Raw genomic sequence first — 25,596 nt, forward strand, 5'->3', positions numbered from 1 at the left:
TTTTGCCGATTTTTAAAAAAAATTTATTTTTATTTTATTTTTAATTTTTGTAAAAAAAAATTACACCTTTATTTAATCTTTATTTAACTAGGCAAGTCAGTTAAGAACACATTCTTATTTTCAATGACGGCCTAGGAACGGTGGGTTAACTGCCTCGTTCAGGGGCAGAATGACAGAGTTTCACCTTGTCAGCTCGGGGGATCCAATCTTGCAACATTACAGTTAGTCCAACGCTATAACCACCTGCCTCTCGTTGCACTCCACAAGGAGACTGCCTGTTACGCGAATGCAGTAAGCCAAGGTAAGTTGCTAGCTAACATTAAACTTATCTTATAAAAAACAATCAATCAATCAATCATAATCACTAGTTAACTACACATGGTTGACATTACTAGTTTATCTAGCGTGTCCTGCGTTGCATATAATCTGACTGAGCATAGAAGCATACAAGTATCTGACTGAGTGGTGGTAGGCAGCAGCAGGCTCGCAAGCATTCATTCAAACAGCACTTTTGTGCGTTTTGCCAGCAGTTCTTCGTTGTGCGTCAAGCATTGCGCTGTTTATGACTTCAAGCCTATCAACTCCCGAGATGAGGCTGGTATAACCGATGTGAAATGGCTAGCTAGTTAGCGGGGTGCGCGCTAATAGCGTTTCAAACGTCACTCGCTCTGAGACTTGGGAGTGGTTGTTCCCCTTGCTCTGCATGGGTAACGCTGCTTCGAGGGTGGCTGTTGTCGTTGTGTTGCTGGTTCGAGCCCAGGGAAGAGCGAGGAGAGGGATGGAAGCTACACTGTTACACTGGCAATACTAAAGGGCCTATAAGAACATCCAATAGTCAAAGGTTAATGAAATACAAATGGTATAGAGGGAAATAGTCCTATAATTCCTATAGTAACTACAACCTAAAACTTCTTACCTGGGAATATTGAAGACTCATGTTAAAAGGAACCACCAGCTTTCATATGTTCTCATGTTCTGAGCAAGGAACTTAAACTTTAGCTTTCTTACATGGCACATATTGCACTTTTACTTTCTTCTCCAACACTTTGTTTTTGCATTATTTAAACCAAATTGAACATGTTTCATTATTTATTTGAGGCTAAATTGATTTTATTGATGTATTATATTAAGTTAGAAAAGTGTTCATTCAGTATTGTTGTAATTGTCATTATTACAAATGAATTTAAAAAAAATCATCAGCCGATTAATTGGTATCAGCTTTTTTTTTTTTAGGTCCTCCAATAATCGGTATCGGCGTTGAAAAATCATAATCGGTCGACCTCTATTGCATACCAATTAAAAAAGATCATTCAATCATGGCCATCCGAACAGAAGATGACGGAGGTCACATATGATCCAAATAAGATACATTTAACTTTTCATAATTTTTACTGCAAATGTATATGCTTCTGAAAGAGCACATACAGATGCAGAACTCCATTCCTTCCTAGAGGGAATCTCGCTACCAAAACTATCAGAGACCAACCAAGAAGATCTCAACTCCCCTTTCGCTCCCGAGGAGGTCTTAGCGGCAATTATCTCCATGCCATCTAACAAATCCCCAGCCCCAAACAGATTTTCCAGAGTTCCACAAAGCTTTTTGGCCACTACAAAATAATTACCATACTGCTCGACGAGACTAAACACTCTTCTTCCCAAAATAATAAAAGTGTACCAAAATGGATTTATTAGAGACAGGTACTCTTCTGATAACATTCTGCATTTTTTTGATATTATAGATCAAGTAAACGCACGGAAGATCCTTGTTCTGCTGGGTTCTCGAGTGGCACAGCGGTCTAAGACACTGCATCTAAGTGCTAGAAGCACCACTACAGACCCTGGTTAGATTCCAGGCTGTATCACAACCGGCCGTGATTGGGAGTCCCATAAGGCTGTGCACAATTGGTCCAGCATTGTCTGGGTTAGGGTTTGGCCGAGGTAGGCCGCCATTGTAAATTAGAATTTGTTCTTAACTGACTTGCCTAGTTAAAGAAAAGGTCAAATAAAAAAAATAAAAAAAAACGTTTTACAGGATGGAGTGAAGCTTTCTGTTTTCAGTCTTAGAAAAGTTAAATATGGGCCCAAACTTTATCAAATGGATTAAGTCCCTATATTCTCATCCAAATGCCATGGTGTCTACTAATGGTCTAAACTCTGAGAGATTCTCTTTGGGATATGGCACAAGACAATGATGCTCGCTGTGTCCCCTCTCTCTAAGCGGATGATGTCTTACCAACCCTGAGAAATTCTTCCCTTCCGTTTCAGACAATTTCTCAGTACGGCAAGTTTTCAGGATATAAGATCAATTTGAATAAATCCATTGTTTGCCCTCTTACCAGCTCTATGAAGACACTCAGCCCATTACAATGGAAGACACAGGCTTTCAATACCTTGGAATCTTTGTAACACCAGATCTGAATTGCCTTTTCAACTACCACTCCTGGATCGAATCAAGAATGACCTCCGAACCTTGATCTCTCTCCCAATTAGCTTAGTCAGAAGAATCAATGTTATCCATATCAACATACTCCGTGGATTGAACTCTTTATTTCAGATGCTTCCATGCTATCTCCTAGTTTCATTTTCTAAAACAACCAACCAACGCATCACTATTGTTCAAAAGTTTGAAAGACGAGCACTTTTTTGTCCATTAAAATAACATGAAATTGATCAGAAATACCTTGTAGACATTGTTAATGTTGTAAATGACTACTGTAGCTGGAAATTGCAGATTTTTAGTGGAATATCTACATAGGCGTACAGAGGCCCATTTATCAGCAACAATCATTCCTGTGTTCCAATGGCACGTTGTTAGCTAATCCAAGTTTATAATTTTAAAGGCTAGTTAATCATTAGAAAACCATTTTACAATTATGTTAGCACAGCTGAAAACCGTTGTCCTGATTTAAAGAACAAATAAAACTGGTCTTCTTTTGACTAGTTGAGTATCTGGAGCATCAGCATTTGTGGGTTTGATTCAATCTCAAAATGGCTCTAACCAGAATATAAAGAGGAGGGTGAGGCCCCGGTGCACAACTGAGCAAGCAGACAAGAACATTAGTGTGTCTAGTTTGAGAAACAGACGCCTCACAAGTCCTCAACTGGCAGCTTCATTAAATGGTACCAACAAAACACCAGTCTCAACGTCAACAGTGAAGAGGCGACTCCGGGATGCTGGCCTTCTAGGCAGAAAAAAACAGGTGCAGAGTAGATGTGCAGGAGACTTATGGCTTCGGGGTAGAAGCTGTTTAGAAGCCTCTTGGACCTAGACTTGGCACTCCGGTACCACTTGCCGTGCGGTAGCAGAGAAAACAGTCTATGACTAGGGTGGCTGGAGTCTTTGACAATTTTTAGGGCCTTCCTCTGACACCACCTGGTATAGAGGTCCTAGATAGCAGGAAGCTTGGCCCCAGTGATGTACTGGGCCTGGAGCACTACCATCTGTAGTGCCTTGCAGTCGGAGGCCGAGCAGTTGCCATACCAGGCAGTGATGCAACCAGTCAGGATGCTCTCAATGGTGCAGCTGTATAACTTTTTGAGGTTCTGAGGACTCGTGCCAAATCTTTTCAGTCTCCTGAGGGTAGTGGTTTTGTCATGCCCTCTTCACGACTGTCTTGGTGTGCTTGGACCATGTTCGTTTGTTGGTGATGTGGATGCAAGGAACTTGAAGCTCTCAACCTGCTCCACTACAGCCCCGTTGATGAGAAGGCTGGTGTGCTCGGTCCTCCTTTTCCTGTAGTCCACAATCATCTCCTTTGTCTTGATCACATTGAGGGAGAGGTTGTTGTTCTTACGTTACACGGTCAGGTCTCTGACCTCCTCCCTATAGGCTGTCTCATCTTTGTCGGTGATCAGGCCTACCACTGGTGTGTCATCGGCAACTTAATGATGGTGTTGGAGTCGTGCCTGGCTGTGCAGTCATGAGTGAACAGGGACAGGAGGGGACTGAGCACGCACCCCTGAGGGGCCCCTGAGGATCAGCGTGGCGTATGTGTTGTTACCTAATATTACCACCTATGGGCGGCCCGTCAGGAAGTCCAGGATCCAGTTGCAGAGGGTGGTGTTTAGTCCCAGGGTCCTTAGCTTCGTGATGAGCTTTGAGGGCACTATGGTGTTGAACGCTGAGCTGTAGTCAATGAATAGCATTCTCACATAAGTGTTCCTTTTGTCCAGGTGTGAAAGGGCAGTGTGGAGTGCAATAGAGATTGCATCATCTGTTGGGCAGATATGCAAATTGGAATGGGTCTAGGGTTTCTGGGATAATGGTGTTGATGTGAGCCATGACCAGCCTTTCAAAGCACTTCATGGCTGCAGACCTGAGGTGCTACGGGTTGGTAGTCATTTAGGCAGGTTACCTTGGTGTTCTTGGGCACAGGGACTATGGTAGTCTGCTTGAAACATGTTGGTATTACAGACTCAGACAGGGAGAGGTTGAAAATGTCAGTGAAGACACTTGTCAGCGCATGCTCGGAGTACACATCCTGGTAATCCGTATGGCCCTGCGGCCTTGTGAATGTTGACCTTTTTAAAGGTCTTTCTCGCATCGGCTGTGAAGAGCGTGATCACACAGTCGTCCGGAACAGCTGATGCTCTCATGCATATTTCAGTGTTCCTTGCCTCGAAGTGAGCATGGAAGTAGTTTAGCTCGTCTGGTAGGTTCATGTCACTGGGCAGCTCGGCTGTGCTTCCCATTTTAGTCTGTAATAGTTTGCAAGCCCTGCCACATCTGATAAGCGTCGGAGCCGGTGTAGTACGATTTGATCTTAGTCCTGTATTGATGCTTTGCCTGTTTGATGGTTCGTCGGGGTTGCATAGTGGGATTTCTTATAAGCTTCCAGGTTAGAGTCCCCCTCCTTGAAAGCAGAAGCTCTACCCGTAGCTCAGTGCGGATGTTGCCTGTAGTAATCCATGGCTTCTGATTGGGGTATGTACGTACAGTCACTGTGGGGACGATGTCATCGATACACTTATTGATAAAGCCAGTGACTGATGTGGTGTACTCCTCAATCTCATCGGAAGAATCCCAAAACATATTCCAGTCTGTGCTAGCAAAACAGTCCTGTAGTTTAGCATGTACTTCATCTGACCACTTTTTTATAGACTGAGTCACTGGTGCTTCCTGCTTTTATTTTTGCTTGTAAGCAGGAATCAGGAGGATAGAATTATGGTCAGATTTGCCAAATGAAGGGCAAGGGAGAGCTTTGTACGCGTATCTGTGTGTGGATTAAAGGTGGTCTAGAGTTTTTCTTCTCTCTGGTTTCACATTTAACATGCTGGTAGAAATTAGGTAAAGCTGATTTAAGTTTATCTGCATTAATTTCACTGGCTACTAGGAGTGCCACCTCTGGGTGAGCATTTTCCTGTTTGCTTATTGCGGTATACAGCTCATTGAGTGCTGTCTTAGTGCCAGCATCGGTCTGTGGTGGTGTGTAGACAGCTACAAAAAAATACAGATAGTGTGGTCTACAGCTTATCATGAGATACTCTACCTCAGTTCAATCAAAACCTAGAGAATTCCTTAGATATCGTGCTCCAGCTTTTGTTTACAAATATACATAGACCGTCACCCCTTGTCTTACCAGAGGCTTCTGTTCTATCCTGCCGATACAGTGTATAACCCACCAGCTGAATGTTATTCATGTCGTCGTTCGTCCACGACTCGGTGAAACATAAGATATTAGTTTTTAATGTCCCGTTAGTAGGATATACGTGCTTTTAGTTCATCCAATTAATTATCCAGCAATTGTATGTTGGCCAATAGGAGGCAGATTAGCCACTATTCGGCAGATCCTCACAAGGCACCCCGATCTCCTTCCGTGATACCTCTTCCGTCTCTTTCTCCTGCAAATGACGGGGATGAGGGCCTGTTCGGGTGTCTGTAGTAAATCCCTCTCGTCCGACTCATTAAAGAAAAATTAGTCATCCAATTCAAGGTGAGTAAATCACTGTTCTGATGTCCAGAAGCTCTTTTTTGATCATACGAGACAGTAGCAGCAACATTATGTACAATTGTACTACTGGTCTGCCCAAATCAGCAACATGTTAACATGGATTACATGGATTCAGATAGAGGCCCAATCCTGTGGTTAATTTCCCCTAAGCTCAATTATATTCATTAATGACTTTAGTGATGTGGGGAACATACCCAAAACCTTTGATTTACAATACCTTGGCATTTCCTCTCAGATATGCTCTCACTTGCCTATAGCAAACAACCCAGACTCGCCAAAAGCCCAGAGTGATGCCAACTTTCATCTTTGGCATACTCTCAGGATCAGGACCTATTCAGACCTGTTTCATCAGAACGCAACTACACTGAAATCCTTTCAAGAGCTCTGCAGGGATTTCGATGTGCACATGTTTTGTTGTTGATATCTTCAAATTAGACACGTCATTTCCTCATTCACTTCCAAGGGGAGGTTTAGAGCTCTTTTTGTTCAAATTGTATTACACCCCAGTGAGACTCCATAGAATGAATACAGACAGTTTTCCTTATTGTAAAATATGTACCTCTGAAAGTAGAACTTATATGCATGTATTTTGGAGTTGTAGAGAGATCTGGTCATCTATACATGTACAGTTTGATATGACCTCGTGTCTCTATCTTCTTAATGTTCAGCAGGACTTTGTTCTTGATCCAGACAGAGAGAATTTGTTTAAGACTATCACATACTTTGCTAAAAAATGTGTTCTCCTGCTGGGGGATGCTAATTCCTCCACCTGCATTTTAAAATGTGGCCTGACCAGATTGTTGACTTTCTTCCTCTTGAAAAGCTCACTTACGACCTCCGCAAGAGACATCCCAGGTATGATAAACTCTGATGTCCACTACTCAACTACATTTCAAACTGGACAGAGTGAATGGGGTGATTTAAGGAAATGTGTGTGTGGAAATACAGGAAGTGTAAGTTGCTCTAAAGCTAATTATTTTCTTGTTGTCTCCGCGAAAGGTGGAAATGTCTAACACGATTACTGATAGTGCTGCTGCAAATTTGTTTGTTTGTTATTTTATTTTATTCTATCATTTGTCTGCCACATCTGTGAATATGGAATGTGTTTTGTTTGTTGATTTGAAAAACAAGAACTTAATACATCTTTAAATTATACAATTGTGATGTAGAGCAGAAATGTTGCGGGGAGCACGTGCGGTGGTTACTCATCTAGTCAGGACACTGAAAAGAGGAAGAAGGAATGCTTAGGCACTGAAAAAGGCTACCACTGATGAACTTTGATGACCCAAACCATAAATTCTGTTTAGAAAGCATTATTGTGAGGCCTGTCTAGGTATGTCACAAGTTTCTGCAGGGACTGATATCAGCATGGCTGTGTCTGCTTCAGCTGTTTTAAGGCTAGTTGTCTTGTGGTTAAAGTGCCCTTTCTAGATGAAATATTAACGGACTGAAGGAAATGGATAGGGATAAGGGCTTTTTAGTGATCTGACCTTCTATTCACTGGTCTACCTATATGTCACGGTGTCAGCCCTACGTCTTTACTGCTAGATGGGACTGTAATAGTCCACAGCTGAGGACAGTGTTTGAATAAGATCAAGATAATGTCTTCAGTTGACCAGTGCGTTGCAACTTGGCAATGTGAGGTCAACATGTTTTTATTTACACCCGTGCTAAACTGTCGCATGATTTCCAGGGTTCAAACTTCACTCCCTTGACCAGAGTGTGGTCTTACGTTAAGTGATGGGAGGATAATGTCCAGTAAACAGGAGCGTCCAGACATACTGGCCTCTTGTGGACCCCCAAGACAACGACACCCTCTAATATTCTGTGTCTTTGCAGGTGGGCTTGGTGTACATGTTTAATCTGATCGTGGGCACGGGGGCACTGACGATGCCCAAGGCCTTTGCCCAGGCAGGTTGGGCGGTCAGCCTGGCGCTCATCTCCTTCCTGGCGTTTATGAGGCGAGTTGCTCGTAGGCTCACTGCCTTTCCATTCATTTCCACAACTGTTGCCTTACATCCACTTCCCCAGCTCTCACTTTAGTTTAAACACACCATAGCACAAGAGGAAACCATATTATATATTACCATATTTAATCCTTTTCTTCCACACCTAAGGTCCTCCCAGCCTCCTAAGTGGAGAGTTATTGCCCTCCCTATCAAATGGGATTCCACTGATGAGGCGTGTCAGTAATCTAGCAGGGAACAACCAGAGCAGGAGGAGTTGCAGATGAGTTGATGCAGCGTGTCAGTCAGCAGGAGGAAGTTGATGATGCAGGATGTGTTTCATTAGGGTAGTATATGAGGAAAAAGGGGAGACAGTGGACACACAGAGATGCAGATCAGAGGCCAGTACTTTAGCTTTGTGATGTGGATTTAAACATACACTGTGCCTTTTAACAGTTTCATCTTTTTATATTGCTTTGTTTTTAGATAGTTGACATCTAGAGATCCTATTTTGTCACCAAGGATAGTGTGCAGTTAGGCAAGGTCACAGACTACAACAAATACAATACAATGATATTCTATGACAGTTGTTGACAATGGGTCATAAAATTCAACGTTTGTATAAATTTTTTATTCTCGGTATATAATATGACTCTTCAGGGCTAGTTTTTGTCATCTGAATATATTTTTCTGAACCCACTTTGTTTAATTTTCATCAGTTACATGACCACTACGTTTGTGATCGAGGCCATGGCAGCGGCCAACGCTCAGCTGCGCTGGAAGAGGAGGGAGCAGGAAGAGGTGAGTTAGCACATATAAATAACCAACAGGTGGAAGTAATGGAGGAAGAGTGATAGTTGACACTCATACATACTGTCTTCTCCAGTGATCCCTACTCATCAAGTGAAGGCCCAGATTTGCTAGTTCACTACCCCTTAAACCTCAACACCTTTACAGGAAGAATGACCTCAAGGCGTTCAATAGACCATTAAAGAATAATATGGGGAATGGAGCACTTGCCACTCCCACAAATGTGTGATTAAACAAGCCTTGTAGTGTCCTCTACTGACTCACTGGGGGGGCAGTTTAGTTTTTAATCATTGTTACTTTAGTCATTTTAAATAGTAAGGGAAAGTAATCTCGTGCAGAGATTGATGGAGCTGGTGGAGTTCATTTTCTTTTTTTTACAGAAAAGCAGCAAGTCATTTTGCCTAATGCCCAAGGTTTCCGCTGGAGGAGTTATGAGCGTAAGGACAATGGGTCTGGCTTTGACAGAGCCCCAAACCCCATGGCCTTGATTCATGGATCACTTAGTCTTCCTCCAACATTTCCTCCCACATAATGGGAAGAAGGGAGGCACAGAGCGGGAATGTTTACCCTTGAACATTCTTTATTTCTTTCTGCTCGAATGAAGCACATAAAAAAAAATTAAGCTGTTCCTTTAAAGTGATATACTGGCCGACATTTTCTGAGAAAGTCCCATAAAAGTGTATTAGTTTGAATTTGGGGGGGGGGGGACTGACTCTGCATCTCTCGGATGTGATGGAGAAATAGGATAGATCTGCTCTTTTGACTCAGCCAAGGACACATCTGTCACTTTTATGTTAGATGCTTTGTTTCTGTTGCTGGCATATTCTCTTCCAGTGAGCCACCCACTTCTTAGTCTCTCCCACACCCTGCCCAACCAGCTGTAGCTGCTCTTGTTAATTCAACTGATAATGACATCCTCAATGTCGATTGTAATTGAGCATTAATTAATATGAATCTGTAGTGAATTTGGTAGATGAAGAGTTATGGGAGGGCGTCAGATAGGCGCTCATATCTATTGTATATGAGGGGGACAGCTCCCTCATCCTCCCCAGCATATCCCAGCTGTTCCAGACAATTTCCAGATGCTGCTCCCCTCCATGTTACATGTCCAGCAAATAAAACACAGTGTTAATAGGTTGTAAACTGACTGTTGTTGGCACTGAGCATTAGGACTTGTAGATTAGGAGTGAAGTCAGTGTTGGGTGGAGGCCGGCTGGTTATCCTCTTTCCATCACCCTCATCTTCAGGTCCAAGACAACGACTCCATTTCTGATTATTCGGATGATGATGATGTCCGGGGACGATCAGAGCCAGAGACGAGGCCCATTTTGTCAGTCCGTGAGTATAGTGTTCCCCTCATCCCTCCTGAAGACTAGACACACTGCTAAGGTCGTGTTAAGAATGTGTTGAAAATAAGGTACACTACATGGTCAAAAGTATGTGGACATCTGCTCGTCGAACATCTCATTCCAAAATCATGGGCATTAATATGGGTTTGGTCCCCCCTTTGCTGCTATAATACCCTCCACTCTTTTGGGAAGGCTTTACACTAGATGTTGGAACATTGTTACAGGGACTTGCTTCCATTCAGCCATGAGCATTAGTGAGGTCGGGCACGGATGTTGGAAGATTAGGCCTGACTCAGTCATTCCAATTAATCTCAAAGTTGTTTGATGGGGTTGAGGTCAGGGCTCTGTGCAGACCAGTCAAGTTCTTCCACATAATAAGGTACACTACATGGTCAAAAGTATGTGGACATCTGCTCGTCGAACATCTCATTCCAAAATCATGGGCATTAATATGGGTTTGGTCCCCCCTTTGCTGCTATAATACCCTCCACTCTTTTGGGAAGGCTTTACACTAGATGTTGGAACATTGTTACAGGGACTTGCTTCCATTCAGCCATGAGCATTAGTGAGGTCGGGCACGGATGTTGGAAGATTAGGCCTGACTCAGTCATTCCAATTAATCTCAAAGTTGTTTGATGGGGTTGAGGTCAGGGCTCTGTGCAGACCAGTCAAGTTCTTCCACACCGATCTCGACAAACCATTTCTGTATGGACCTTGCTTTGTGCATTTGGGGGCATTGTCCTGCTGAAACAGGGTTGGGCCTTCCCCAAACTGTTGCCGCAAAGTTGGAAGCACAGAATCGTCTAGAATTTTATTGTATGCTGTAGCGTCAATATTTCCCTTCACTGGAACTAAGGGGCCTAGACTACTGAACCATGAAAAACATCCCCAGACCATTATTTATCATCCACCAAACTTTACAGTTGGCACTATGCTTTCGGGCAGGTAGCGGTCTCCTGGCATCCGCCAAACCCAGATTTGTCTGTTGGACTGCCAGATGGTGAAGTGTGATTGATTCATCACTCCAGAGAACGCGTTTCCACTGCTCCAGAGTCCAATGTCGGCAAGCTTTACACCACTCCAGCCGACGCTTGGCATTGCGCATGGTGATGTTAGGCGTGTGTGCGGCTGCTCGATCATGGAAACCCATTTCATGAAGCTCCCAACGAACAGTTCTTGTGCTGACGTTGCTTCCAGAAGCAGTTTGGAACTCCGAAGTGAGTGTTGCCACCAAGGAGGTCCCGTTCTGTGATCTTGTGCGACCTACCACTTCGTGGCTGAGCCGTTGTTGCTCCTAGACGTTTCCACTTCACAATAACAGCACTTGCAGTTGACCGGTGCAGCTCTAGAAAGGCAGAAATTTGACAAACTGACATGTTGGAAAGGTGGCATCCTATGACGGCGTCATGTTAAAATGGACACCCTTCAAATTAGTGGATTTGACACAAAGCTCGATTTTAGAAGAGCTCAGTACGAGCCATTCTAGTGCCAATGTTTGTCTATGGCGATTGCATGAATTTGTGCTCAATTTTAGACACCTGTTAGCATGGCTGAAATAGCCAAATCCGCTAATTTGATGGGTGTCCACATACGTCTGGCCATGTAGTGTATATGTGAAAAGTCTTGTGGAGAATTCGGAATTCTCTTTTTTGTCATCCCTCCTTTTGAAGGTCTCAATGCTTAAGCATATGTTGATTATGACATAATCAGATCAATCATAAATTGTATGTATCCTCCATGTCATTGGTTAATGTCAATGTTTTATAGAAGGAAGGAATGACTCGGATTGGAATGACTCACCACTGCGTTCTCATGTCTATGCATTATCACAGAGCGAACAGGAGGAGGACACGTTGATCACTTTGACATTGTGGAGAGGGTAGAGATGGGTCAAATGGCCTCCATGTTCTTCAACAAAGGTAAGAGCCTATCCTCATTCAGTACTTTGAGGGGATATGATGAACCCACACTCCGTTATTGAATGAAGTGCTGCTGATGCCGCTATGTGCAGGGCATGGTAAAACCTGTCCTCCTTGTCTAACAATTATCTGGAGTCTTGAAGGTTGTGGGATAATTTGGGGACAGTTTCTTAACCTTTAAATGGGAATCATTGTTAGATTCCAAATGTGAGGCTGTTAGCTCTCTAATGGGGTGTAATTGTACACTTGAGTGTACAAAACATTAAGAACACCTTCCTAATGGTGAGTTGTAACCCTTTTTGCCCTACAAGGTGTGGAAAGCATTCCACAGGGGTGCTGGCCCATGTTGACTCCAATGCTTCCCACAGTTGTGTCCAGTTGGCTGGTAGTAGATCTCTACTAGTAGCATCGGTCCATCTCATCCCACAGATGCTGAATTGGATTGAGATCTGGTGACTGGGTAGGCCACTGCAGTAAGCTGAATTCCCTGTCATGTTAGTGGAACTATTCCTGGACAATCCTAGCCTTGTGCCATTGGGTATTATCCTGATGATAAAAAATAAATTTGCAGATGGATACACTACTGCCATGAAGGGATGCACCTGATTGGCAATAATGTTCAGATATCTTGTGGCATTCAAATGTTCCTCCATTTTTATCAAGGGGCCCAATGTATCCCATGAAAATACACCCCACACCATTTTACTACCACAACCACCACCAGCCTGCAATGTTGACACACAGCATGATGGATGCATGTACTCGTGGTTTTCTCCATTCCCTAGTCCTCCCATCACCAAGAACCGGGGTTCTTCAGATCAGGCAATGTTTTTCCAATTTTCCAGTTTCCATTGTTTTTGCTCCTTAACCCACTGCAATCGCAGTTTCTTGTTTTTTTTGCTGAAAGAAGTGGAACTCTGTAAGGTGGTTGGCTGCCATACCCCATTTGTGTCAAGGCACGACTAGTTGTGCATTCTTTTATGGGACTTTGGGCACCAATGTTGTACTGGACTATCAGTTGACTTAACTGTAGCCCGTCTGTTGCGCTGCACAATTTGTCAGCCTCCTTTGTCCTCTTTCACCAATGACCCGTTTTCAACCACTGGCCTGCCATTGGCTGGATGTCGTTTGGGTGGTGGATCATTCTTGATTCACACAGGAATCTGTTGAGCGTGAAAAACCCAGCAGCGTTGCAGTTCTTGATACATACCTGCTGCGCCTGGCCCCTACTACCAAACTCCATTCAAAGGCACTTCAATATTTTGTCTTGCCCATTTACCCTCTGAATGGCACACATACACAATCCATGTCTCAAATGTCTCAAGGCTTAAAAATCCTTCTTTAACCTGTCTCCTCCCCTTCATCTACACTGGTTGAAGTGGATTTACAGGTGACATCAATAAGGGATCATAGCTTTCAACTGGTCAGTCAATGTCAGGGAAACAGCAGGTGTTCCTAATGTTTGGTACTCTCGGTGTATATGGCTAAATGGTTGTATTTCCCAGGCCATCACACTGCTGCTGTTTTAGTCTCCCCAGCTGTGTGTGTGGGGGCCTCCTGCAGGCTGCACCAGCGGCGGTGAACATGTTAAAGCCTCGGCAGCCTGAGTGATGAGCTAATTGAAAGCAGAATCATGTTCACCTTGAACCAGAAACAGAACAACCTTGCTGATTTACATTACTCACCTACGTCAGAGTAGACACTCCTCGGTGTGCTGGGCCCGCTCACTACCCCCTCCCCACCCTCTCCTCCTCTGCTGGCAGGTCGGCCTGTTTCTCAAGTAGTATTAACCAGGTAGGTGACTCAACAGTCTGCAGCATACGTACCTGCAGCGCCAATACTTCAACAGCATCGCTTTTGTCATCTCTGATAAAAATGTCAAACCGTTCTGCTTCACTCTGACAATGTCATCTGTGTGCAGATCTCTTCCTGTGTTGTGATCCGGCTCTGGCCACTAGGTGGTGCACTTGGCACACTCGCACACAAAAGGATTCAGTGACTCACACAAAGCCAGGCAGGCATGCAACATGCTGTTAGAGAAGCAGCGTGTTGTTCCGGCTGCAGTCTCTTCTTTCTCTCAGCCCTATTAAAGTTGATTTGTTAAAACACTCTTTGGTGATGACCTCTCCCTGTGTGTGTCTGGTGTGGTGTTGTCCTCGGCTGCAGGTAAAGGTGAGGCGCCACGGGGAAGTATTGATCGGTGGCAGAGATAAGAGTCCCCTCTATCTCTCTGTGTGATGTAGGAGTGCTTCCCAGTGACTCTAATCAGAAATGAATTAGATGGGCGCTGGGCCCAGCGCGCATGAGAGAGGAGTGAGAGATGCAGCTCTTTGTCTCAGCTCAATGGCACTCCAGCATAATGGAAGTCTCGTTTATCTCTCTACCCAGATCTCCGCTGATATGAACTCTTCTTTGTTTTAATTAGTGCTGGGAGGTAATATAAGATTAGTGGTATGTCTGATCAGGGAGTTTTACTGGTGTGGTAAAGCTGTCAGGCATTAAAACCAAATCTCTTGTTTTTTTGTTGAGGGATTGGATAGTGGAGTGTTTTTGAATATGTTGTTGGAGTTAATGGACTGGCTGAGGCCTGCGGTGGGGAAGGGCAGCTCACAGCCAATCAGCTGGCCTCTTGAATCCTTACTACCTCGGTCAGGTTCTGGTTATTGATGGGACTGTTCGACCACACTGGGCACCACTGGCAGCAGAGCAAGCTTGGAATAAGGCCATAGGTATCGGCCCTGCCGGTACTGACAGGAATTTTGTTGGGGGCTGGTTTATCAGCGGAGCAGCGAGGAGAGTGCCTGTAGTGTTACTGTAACTTAACCATCCACAATTTGCAAGTTGATTAGAAGATGACTTTGGCTAATATCACAAAGGGGGGTGAACAACAGAGGCTGGTCTGTGTGCTCCTGCTCCCATCTCAGCCCACCGTCCCTCTAGGTAGAAAAAGCAGTAGAAGTGATGTATGGGGATATGGATGGTGTGCAAACAGAGGGAGAAAGTACAGGCTCTATACCCTTGACTTATAGAGACGATGGAGAGGAATACTAATCCAGTCTATTTTATGACAGACCCCAGCTTTAATGAGTACCTAACACCGATGCATACATTTTCTATACTTTAATGACTTTTCTTAAATGTCATACTTGTACGCTATGAGGGGCACTGACAAAAGGAAAATGGGCAGCAGCGCTGCCACTAAGAAGATAAATGGACATGTTTATGTCAGCCATCCCCCCCTCCCACCACCCCAATTACATAAGCCTCAACTAAAATAGTTTTCAAGTCTCTATTGTATATGAACATAAAGGATGCGCTTTCCTTTTCAGAGGGCCTGCTGCTATTACTGCTCAACTCTATGATTACCCCGAGATCCAGATCAATATCCCAAGTTTTAGCACAAAGAATACATCTCACTCAATAAAAGCCCATTGGGGTTTCAAAATCAAACCTAAGGAAAGTAATTTCTGTTGCATCCAACAAACCGCCTTTAGTTGTCAGGCTCTCGCATTCACATTCCTGCCTGATGAAGCTCCACAATAGCAGAGTGGAGACCAGTACAGCTGTGGCTTCCAGCGTGGTTGGCATTCAACAAAATGGCTGTGGATGTTGGAAGGAAGCAACTTCCTAACGTACCTCTTCTTCTGGGAACCACTCCTTCCTCCTCCAGACCCAGCCAGAGAGGCTATCAGAGTCTCTGTCAGTCTGCAACAGTGGGGTGATAGATAGTGACGTGTGTCCGTGCCGCTAGGGGACTGAGTGGAGCTCCTAGGTGAAGAGTCATTTGCAGCAGCAGCGTGTGAGCCTCTAACCGTGGGTAATGGGGAGGTATTAGTGACAGAGCCTGGCAGGGCAGCATCCTCTTGGTCATGCTGGGTCCTCACCTAGCTATCGCTCACTGACAGGGGCAGCCCTGATTCCCCTTATCTGAGGCAAAAGCTCTAACAGGCTTCCTTTCCATAGGGCCAGATGGAGACATGCAGGAATGGTAGAGAGTACTGTACAGTGCTAACCTCTGAAAGTGGGGTTGTCGGGAGGAGGTGAAAATGGAATGTGTAGAATTGATGCAGAGAGAATCGAGTCCCCCCCCACCAACCTGTGAGATACTTTCATACTGTAATCAGTGTGCAGATCAATACTGATAGGTACAGTATAGTGTAATCACACACACTGGCGTCTTCTTGAGTTATCAGTGTTTATTTTCCCCAGCCTGTGTTTTATGACCTCAGTGCACCACTGCACAATGATGTGATCAGATGGTCCTGGAAGAGAATAAACACAACTTTGCTACCAAAGTGCCCTTTGGTTCCCTCTCCCACAGTACTTTAGCACCACATTGTCCTCAATGGCGGTAAGATGGGTGGTGGTGCTAGCTAGGTAAATGTTTGCGGTCATCGCCCTTTCCCACAGAATTTACCTACTGTTAGACTGTTAGACTCTCCATCTAAATCAAACAGGGCTGCAGAAACTTAGTGTAGGAACTGTAATATAGCTTCATATCATAATGCAGTCTACTGTAAGTGTCCATCAATCCCTGCCATAAGACAGGTGATGACTGTTTTACAACTACATGGGCTTATCTGGCTGTTGGACCAGCTAGTCCTCTTCCATATCCCTTTTCTTGTTTCCCTCAGCTCGGCTGTGTGATGGGCAGCAGAAGGTTGCCATTCGTCCCTTTACTCTCAGATCAGATGAATCAATTTAGCCCTGTAAAACTATAAACCCCTCACTTTTTATTGATTTTTAATGGACTCCACACTCTAATTTCCCTGTCAGTAATGAATTGGCTGCCAGGACCACTAGGACACAGGAGCCTCCCACATGAGAACTCCAGTGTATGATGGATGCCTGGCACAACATGGCTATCGGTCTCCTGTTGTTGAAAGCTCTCAATCTCCCCTCGTTGTGCCAGCTTGGATGGGCCAGTAGTGTGTGGGGGATGTAATGAGGAGAATTTTCATCATGAAGTGATTACTTTCTTAATTAGTGTGATTAATATTCTTCCGGAGGATGGGAGAAATGTGCTGCTGCATTTGTGGCTGCCATCCCGGAGGGAGAAGCAGGGGATTGATGGAGGAGTGGAGGTGTAGAGACGGAGGAGATTGCCTCTGATGGAGACTGCACGTTTAGCGGTTGAAGTTTGACACAAGTTGCATTGACCATGTTTCATAATCAGGCATCTGACGGCTGTTAGGCAGATTCTCTCGGAGTTATGATGAATTGATAACACAGTCATATACACTAGAAATATATAATGTATGACATTGTATGTATAGCTCCAGGTATAATCTGCTCATGTCTTAACCCTTTGGTTTTGTCTTTCAGTTGGTGTCAACATGTTCTACATCTGCATGGTAGTCTACCTGTATGGAGACCTGGCCATCTATGCTGCTGCTGTGCCCATATCACTAATGGAAGTAGCCTGGTAAGACCAGCCAGCCAGCTTGCTGCTGATTCATTACATTCATGGGTGTCTTATTTGGGGGTATTATTTCAAGCAACTTTATGACTAATGTGGGTGCAGCTGACTTTCCCAAGTACTTGCAGCATTTATGTTTGGCAGGACAAAGCATATCCCTTTCTCTCAGTTCTGTTTTTATCTCTGCAATTTGGCTGTTCCCTGACCTTCTGCCTCAGTAAAACTTTCTGATGAGGGGGCCTTTAGCCTTCCTGACCTCCCACCAGTGCTCTTGGCATTTACTTTTTGTTGACTGGCTCCCAGACAGGTTTTTATTACAAGTTTCCTCCACTGGCCCGGTGGGCTGGGTGACATCACATATTCCATATTGTTCCAGTCTCAGACAGTATGACTTAGCTTGCAGATCTAAGGGAGGCTCTTCTCTAGAGAAACTATTGTTCTGGTGAGACCACCTTAACCGTCAGGATCACAATTCAATTTGGTGTAGCTTTATGACAGAAAGATGATTGACTTTCTCATGGTGTACCAAAAGTACAATTTCAAAAAAGGACCCCCGCTCCAAAAACTAAAGCGCTCTCCCATTTTGCCCAAATTACGTTAGATTATCAGTGACTTTTTAAGGGTTCAGTGAGCCCTGGGAGTGCCATATAGGGGTATCTTATGAACATAATGTGGTGAGGATGAGATCCTTAAACATTTATAGAGATACTTCGTTTTTAAAGGTGAAGGTGAGTGAATATATTTCAATTCAAGATTACAATTGAACCACTTACCACATCAGAGGAAGTTCTATTAACAAATCAATCTAGTAGCATAAAAAATATACGTTTGTCCCTCTGACTCAGCGGGGTCGAAAAGCCCCGTGGTAACATTCTTGCCAAAATGTGAGGCGGAACAGACACTTAAAAAGGAATTACCCTATGGCACAGACCGGAGCTCCCCGCTCGACTGGCTCTGCCACTGAGGAGAGCCAGGCGATTGAGATCGTAGAGCAGTATCTCTTTGTAAAGCCTTGCCGCAGCAGACTTCTCGGTGGCAGAGGCAGATTCTAATGATTATGTCCCATAATTGATGCTCAGTCTGCCGCACCTTGTTGGCAGCACTGAAAGGGTTTTGTGATTGCCTCAGAATGACAATGTGTAATTTTCCACCAGGAAGACTGGATCATCACTTTAACTCAGTAAAGTCTTGTGCAGTGATATAACTTTTACTGATACTTTTTTTTTTTTACTGATAATCTAACCGCTCAGAGGTAGTAGGACCTGGCCTCACTGATAATCTAACCGCTCAGAGGTAGTAGGAACTGACCTCCCTGATAATCTAACCGCTCCGAGGTAGAAGGAACTGACCTCCCTGATAATCTAACCGCTCAGAGGTAGTAGGAACTGGCCTCACTGATAATCTAACCGCTCCGAGGTAGTAGGAACTGACAAGTCTGCAAAGTTTTAGTAATTCTGCCCTGTCATATTTAATATTTTATCATTGTTTCATGTTCTTTTGCAACATTGTAAACTAGTCTTTCCTGTCGTATGTTATTCTTGGACTGATTTGATCTGTTAATGAAGGGACCTGTAATGATCACCAGTCTGACCGTTCTCTCTGTAGTGGTAACCACTCATGCAGTGCTGGCAGTGTGAAATACGACGACACTGACTTGTGCTGGGGGCCTGTCACCAGGAAAGACGCCTACAAGGTGTTTCTGGTGAGTACATACTGCACCCCTGTTTCTCACCCCTGTCCTTCTACCCTCTTCCCAAAGGCCCCTGGAGGACACATGGTGTACCACACCTCTCTCTGTCAGCCCCTGCCATCGTGACTGAGCCCCAATGTGCCAACCCCTGTCTGTGTTAGTGTCAGAGAGCCCCTTCCAGTTCGGTCTCCCTCTCACGCCTCCCATCCCGCAGCCCTGAGCAAGTGTGTGTGCCCTTGAAGTCTTAAGAGAGCGAAACTCCTGCGATTTCCACTTTTGCTTTAACTTTGCCGGCCGACAGTGATAGATGTGCTGATCTCCTCCTGTATTATTTCCCCCCTCCACTGTTCTCCCTCCACCCTCACTCCTCCCTCCACCCTCACTCATTTTCAACAGAACGAGCATACCCAAACAATTCTCCAATAAATGCATTGTTGTTTTTTATCTCGTCTGGATAAGCCTCTTACATCATGTCAACGAATTGAAATTATGCTGATTTATAATCTCCTTCTGTATTTTTTGTTTACCTTGCAGTTTCACAAAGTTTCCTTTTAGGGAAAGAGACATTTCCACCTCTGTGTTAATTAATCTAACTTATTGCTTCTTATTATAGTAGATGTTGAGGAGATGTCTGCTTGGTAATATGTTTTAAGAAATTGACCGTATTTGACACAAAGTCAACTGTTCTCTGGTGTTTCTTGAAGAAGTTGTCTCCTGTTATTAGTTTTGGTCTCTCCTGCGTACAGGCATTTGGACTTCTAGGGGCTTAGTTGTATTTTCTCCCATTTCCTTCTCCATGAAACCTTATTAGATTTCTTCCCATGGTGGACTCGTCCTTAAATAAATAATTGGGCTTTGATAAAAACATTCATCAGCTTCTGTTAGCACACAGGGAGTGGAGTGTCTTCCTTCTCCTCAGCCCCCCTTTGTCTTTGACGTGCCTGGGTCAAACGCTCTGGCCCCTTAGCCCACCACTCCCCATGATCACTTTAAATAATTGATTGACTATTCCTTTTAAGCCCAGCCGCTCTCCATACACCGCTCTGTCCTGCCCAATGGAAATACCTCTCCTCTCCCCCCTACGCTATGCCTGCTTATGCTCTCTGACACATCTCTGTCCCACCCCAAAGAATCAAATCAAATCAAATCAAATCAAATTTTATTTGTCACATACACATGGTTAGCAGATGTTAATGCGAGTGTAGCGAAATGCTTGTGCTTCTAGTTCCGACAATGCAGTAATAACAAGTAATCTAACTAACAATTCCAAAACTACTGTCTTGTACACAGTGTAAGGGGATAAAGAATATGTACATAAGGATATATGAATGAGTGATGGTACAGAGCAGCATAGGCAAGATACAGTAGATGGTATCGGGTACAGTATGTACAAATGAGATGAGTATGTAAACAAAGTGGCATAGTATAGTATAAAGTGGCTAGTGATACATGTATTACATAAGGATACCGTCGATGATATAGAGTACAGTATATACGTATGCGTATGAGATGAATAATGTAGGGTAAGTAACATTTATATAAGGTAGCATTGTTTAAAGTGGCTAGTGATATATTTACATCATTTCCCATCAATTCCCATTATTAAAGTGGCTGGAGTTGAGTCAGTGTCAGTGTGTTGGCAGCAGCCACTCAGTGTTAGTGGTGGCTGTTTAACAGTCTGATGGCCTTGAGATAGAAGCTGTTTTTCAGTCTCTCGGTCCCAGCTTTGATGCACCTGTACTGACCTCGCCTTCTGGATGATAGCGGGGTGAACAGGCAGTGGCTCGGGTGGTTGATGTCCTTGATGATCTTTATGGCCTTCCTGTGACATCGGGTGGTGTAGGTGTCCTGGAGGGCAGGTAGTTTGCCCCCGGTGATGCGTTGTGCAGACCTCACTACCCTCTGGAGAGCCTTACGGTTGAGGGCGGTGCAGTTGCCATACCAGGCGGTGATACAGCCCGCCAGGATGCTCTCGATTGTGCATCTGTAGAAGTTTGTGAGTGCTTTTGGTGACAAGCCGAATTTCTTCAGCCTCCTGAGGTTGAAGAGGCGCTGCTGCGCCTTCTTCACGATGCTGTCTGTGTGAGTGGACCAATTCAGTTTGTCTGTGATGTGTATGCCGAGGAACTTAAAACTTGCTACCCTCTCCACTACTGTTCCATCGATGTGGATAGGGGGGTGTTCCCTCTGCTGTTTCCTGAAGTCCACAATCATCTCCTTAGTTTTGTTGACGTTGAGTGTGAGGTTGTTTTCCTGACACCACACTCCGAGGGCCCTCACCTCCTCCCTGTAGGCCGTCTCATCGTTGTTGGTAATCAAGCCTACCACTGTTGTGTCGTCCGCAAACTTGATGATTGAGTTGGAGGCGTGCGTGGCCACGCAGTCGTGGGTGAACAGGGAGTACAGGAGAGGGCTCAGAACGCAACCTTGTGGGGCCCCAGTGTTGAGGATCAGCGGGGAGGAGATGTTGTTGCCTACCCTCACCACCTGGGGGCGGCCCGTCAGGAAGTCCAGTACCCAGTTGCACAGGGCGGGGTCGAGACCCAGGGTCTCGAGCTTGATGACGAGCTTGGAGGGTACTATGGTGTTGAATGCCGAGCTGTAGTCGATGAACAGCATTCTCACATAGGTATTCCTCTTGTCCAGATGGGTTAGGGCAGTGTGCAGTGTGGTTGAGATTGCATCGTCTGTGGACCTATTTGGGCGGTAAGCAAATTGGAGTGGGTCTAGGGTGTCAGGTAGGGTGGAGGTGATATGGTCCTTGACTAGTCTCTCAAAGCACTTCATGATGACGGATGTGAGTGCTACGGGGCGGTAGTCATTTAGCTCAGTTACCTTAGCTTTCTTGGGAACAGGAACAATGGTGGCCCTCTTGAAGCATGTGGGAACAGCAGACTGGTATAGGGATTGATTGAATATGTCCGTAAACACACCGGCCAGCTGGTCTGCGCATGCTCTGAGGGCGCGGCTGGGGATGCCATCTGGGCCTGCAGCCTTGCGAGGGTTAACACGTTTAAATGTCTTACTCACCTCGGCTGCAGTGAAGGAGAGACCGCATGTTTTCGTTGCAGGCCGTGTCAGTGGCACTGTATTGTCCTCAAAGCGGGCAAAAAAAGTTATTTAGTCTGCCTGGGAGCAAGACATCCTGGTCCGTGACTGGGCTGGGTTTCTTCCTGTAGTCCGTGATTGACTGTAGACCCTGCCACATGCCTCTTGTGTCTGAGCCGTTGAATTGAGATTCTACTTTGTCTCTGTACTGGCGCTTAGCTTGTTTGATAGCCTTGCGGAGGGAATAGCTGCACTGTTTGTATTCGGTCATGTTACCAGACACCTTGCCCTGATTAAAAGCAGTGGTTCGCGCTTTCAGTTTCACACGAATGCTGCCATCAATCCACGGTTTCTGGTTAGGGAATGTTTTAATCGTTGCTATGGGAACGACATCTTCAACGCACGTTCTAATGAACTCGCACACCGAATCAGCGTATTCGTCAATGTTGTTATCTGACGCAATACGAAACATCTCCCAGTCCACGTGATGGAAGCAGTCTTGGAGTGTGGAGTCAGCTTGGTCGGACCAGCGTTGGACAGACCTCAGCGTGGGAGCCTCTTGTTTTAGTTTCTGTCTGTAGGCAGGGATCAACAAAATGGAGTCGTGGTCAGCTTTTCCGAAAGGGGGGCGGGGCAGGGCCTTATATGCGTCGCGGAAGTTAGAGTAACAATGGTCCAAGGTCTTTCCTCCCCTGGTTGCGCAATCGATATGCTGATAAAATTTGGGGAGTCTTGTTTTCAGATTAGCCTTGTTAAAATCCCCAGCTACAATGAATGCAGCCTCCGGATAAATTGTTTCCAGTTTGCAGAGAGTTAAATAAAGTTCGTTCAGAGCCATCGATGTGTCTGCTTGGGGGGGGATATATACGGCTGTGATTATAATCGAAGAGAATTCTCTTGGTAGATAATGCGGTCTACATTTGATTGTGAGGAATTCTAAATCAGGTGAACAGAAGGATTTGAGTTCCTGTATGTTTCTTTCATCGCACCATGTCACGTTAGTCATAAGGCATACGCCCCCGCCCCTCTTTTTACCAGAAAGATGTTTTTTCCTGTCTGCGCGATGCGTGGAGAAACCTGTTGGCTGCACCGCTTCGGATTGCGTCTCTCCAGTAAGCCACGTTTCCGTGAAGCAAAGAACGTTACAGTCTCTGATGTCCCTCTGGAATGCTACCCTTGCTCGGATTTCATCAACCTTGTTGTCAAGAGACTGGACATTGGCAAGAAGAATGCTAGGGAGTGGTGTGCGCTGTGCCCGTCTCCGGAGTCTGACCAGAAGACCGCCTCGTTTCCCTCTCTTTCGGAGTCGTTTTTTTGGGTCGCTGCATAGGATCCACTCCGTTGTCCTGTTTGTAAGGCAGAACACAGGATCCGCGTCGCGAAAAACATATTCTTGGTCGTACTGATGGTGAGTTGATGCTGATCTTATATTCAGTAGTTCTTCTCGACTGTATGTAATGAAACCTAAGATGACCTGGGGTACTAATGTAAGAAATAACACGTAAAAAAACAAAAAACTGCATAGTTTCCTAGGAACGCGAAGCGAGGCGGCCATCTCTGTCGGCGCCGGAAGTTGAAGGTGCCCTTCGTCCTAATGATGGGTCTATCTAGGCACAATGTCCACAACATCTAGAGTCTTTGCCATCTGGAGTCATTATGCAGCCCAGTATTTTCCCTTTTCTTTACAACGTCCATATCATTTCACTGGAAGGCTTCAAGCTCCAAACTAAGTGACCTGCTTTATCACCCTACTGCCAGTCTCTTTATGAACTGAGTGAGTCAGAGGGTGCTTTAGTATTGACTCCTATTATAATATGCTTAATCAGACTTTGGAAAACATTGGAACAGTTGTCAGAAAGGCTGACAATACGGCATTGGGAAATGCTTAATTATTTTGTTTTGGTTTAGCTAAAGAATTCAAATGAGCCTATTAATTTATTATGCCGTCCCATTCTTTGAGTGTTTGAAAAAGGCAGTACAAAAAGAACCATAATTACAATTCCTAATTACTTTTTTTGTTTTGGTTATGCAATTAGTTTGGCTTAGTTTTGAGCCTCTAAGAGGGTGTTGGCATTAGCAAACACACTGCGTTCAATATGTTAGCATTAGTTGCTGCTCAGTTGTTGTATACCAATGGAATTGCTCAAAGCTGGTCTTTGAACTATGTTCAGGAGGTTCTCTGTGTTTCAGTGGTCATTACATTCTATCTGTTAATGGCCCTTCTCTCCTGTCCTCATCAACCACATTTCTCTCCTCACCATCACATCTTCTCAACCTCAAAATCGAGTAGTCTCTCCTGGCAACAGATCGTCAGTTAATCCTCCATTTGTACCTTGACCAGGCATTTGTAGCTCCCAGTTCTATAGGTGTCATTGATAAGGGGCTTTAATCCCTTGAATGGTATTATCCGTTTCCTTAAGGGATTTTACTGTGGTAACTGCTCTGTGTACCATACTTATTCATCTTAAATAATCAATAGTGTGTGTAATGTGTATGTTGTGGTTTTGTGCTAAGCACTAACACAACCTGAACTTCCTCAGTTGGGTGCGTATTTAGTCTGCCTGGGCTGCCGTACTGTGTAGGGCACCACTGGCTGCCACAGGGGGAGTGGGATTGATGTCGGACACATTAGTCCAGCCACAGCGTTATTAGGGTTTAGAAAAGGAAGCAAGGAAAGATTAAAGGGCAGCCCGCATTACAGCATAACGGTGCACAGCTGTAATCCCTGTGTGGGTGGCTGTTTGAGAGAGAAGGAAAGAGAGACTGATAGAGTGAAAGAGAAGAAGAGAGCATGATGTAGAGAACTCAGGCTGTCACAGACAGAAGTAGGGTTGATGGAGTGGTTCCTCCAGGGGGCTTTCTACCCTCTGCACCCTCAAGAATGGACTGTTGTCCATACAGACAGGCTTAAGAGCTTTTTTTCACCTGCCCTGTACTGTGTTGGTCTGAAAGTCACAACCCTGGGCGTTGCGTGTTTCAGACCTCCTCATCAGACCAGGTTTTTATAGATGCCACCCACATATCAGTGGTCTGCCTGGCCAGACTGCTCTAATCGTCATCAACTGAGCCACAAGCTAGTCTTATTCTAGATCTCGTTGGGCTGAGTCATTGTTGCTCCTAGACGTTTCCACTTCACAATAATATAACTTACAGTTGACCAGGGCAGCACTAACAGGGCAGAATTTTGACGTACTGATTTGTTGGAAAGGTGGCATCCAATGACGGCGCCACGTTGAAAGTCACTGAACTCTTCAGTACGGGCCATTTTACTGCCAATGTTTGTCCGTGGATGTTGCATGGTTGTGTTCTCGATTTTATACACCTGTCAGCAACAGGTGTGGTTGAAATAGCCGAATCTACTAATTGTCCACATACTTGTGTGTGTGTGTGTGTGTGTGTGTGTGTGTATATAGTGTACCTCACATTATGCTTGTAGATCTCTCATTTCATTTGTAATTTTTCCT

General features: G+C 44.8%; 1 protein-coding gene across 2 annotated transcripts in view; it reads left to right on the forward strand.

Moving 5' to 3' along the window:
- LOC139421439 (transmembrane protein 104-like) overlaps window positions 1-25,596 on the forward strand; it is an 85,162-nt gene that overhangs the window by 3,611 nt on the left and 55,955 nt on the right. The window contains exons 3-8 of one of the 2 annotated variants that reach the window (XM_071172347.1): window positions 7,791-7,912; window positions 8,617-8,698; window positions 9,955-10,045; window positions 11,889-11,975; window positions 17,301-17,400; window positions 19,000-19,096. In XM_071172347.1, the coding sequence (XP_071028448.1) occupies window positions 7,791-7,912; window positions 8,617-8,698; window positions 9,955-10,045; window positions 11,889-11,975; window positions 17,301-17,400; window positions 19,000-19,096 (579 nt within the window). The remainder of the gene's footprint in view (window positions 1-7,790; window positions 7,913-8,616; window positions 8,699-9,954; window positions 10,046-11,888; window positions 11,976-17,300; window positions 17,401-18,999; window positions 19,097-25,596) is intronic. The other variant, XM_071172348.1, reaches the window with a different exon arrangement.

The sequence above is a fragment of the Oncorhynchus clarkii genome, chromosome 12 (genome assembly GCF_045791955.1).
Source record: "Oncorhynchus clarkii lewisi isolate Uvic-CL-2024 chromosome 12, UVic_Ocla_1.0, whole genome shotgun sequence".
In the NCBI taxonomy this organism is placed as follows: domain Eukaryota; kingdom Metazoa; phylum Chordata; class Actinopteri; order Salmoniformes; family Salmonidae; genus Oncorhynchus; species Oncorhynchus clarkii.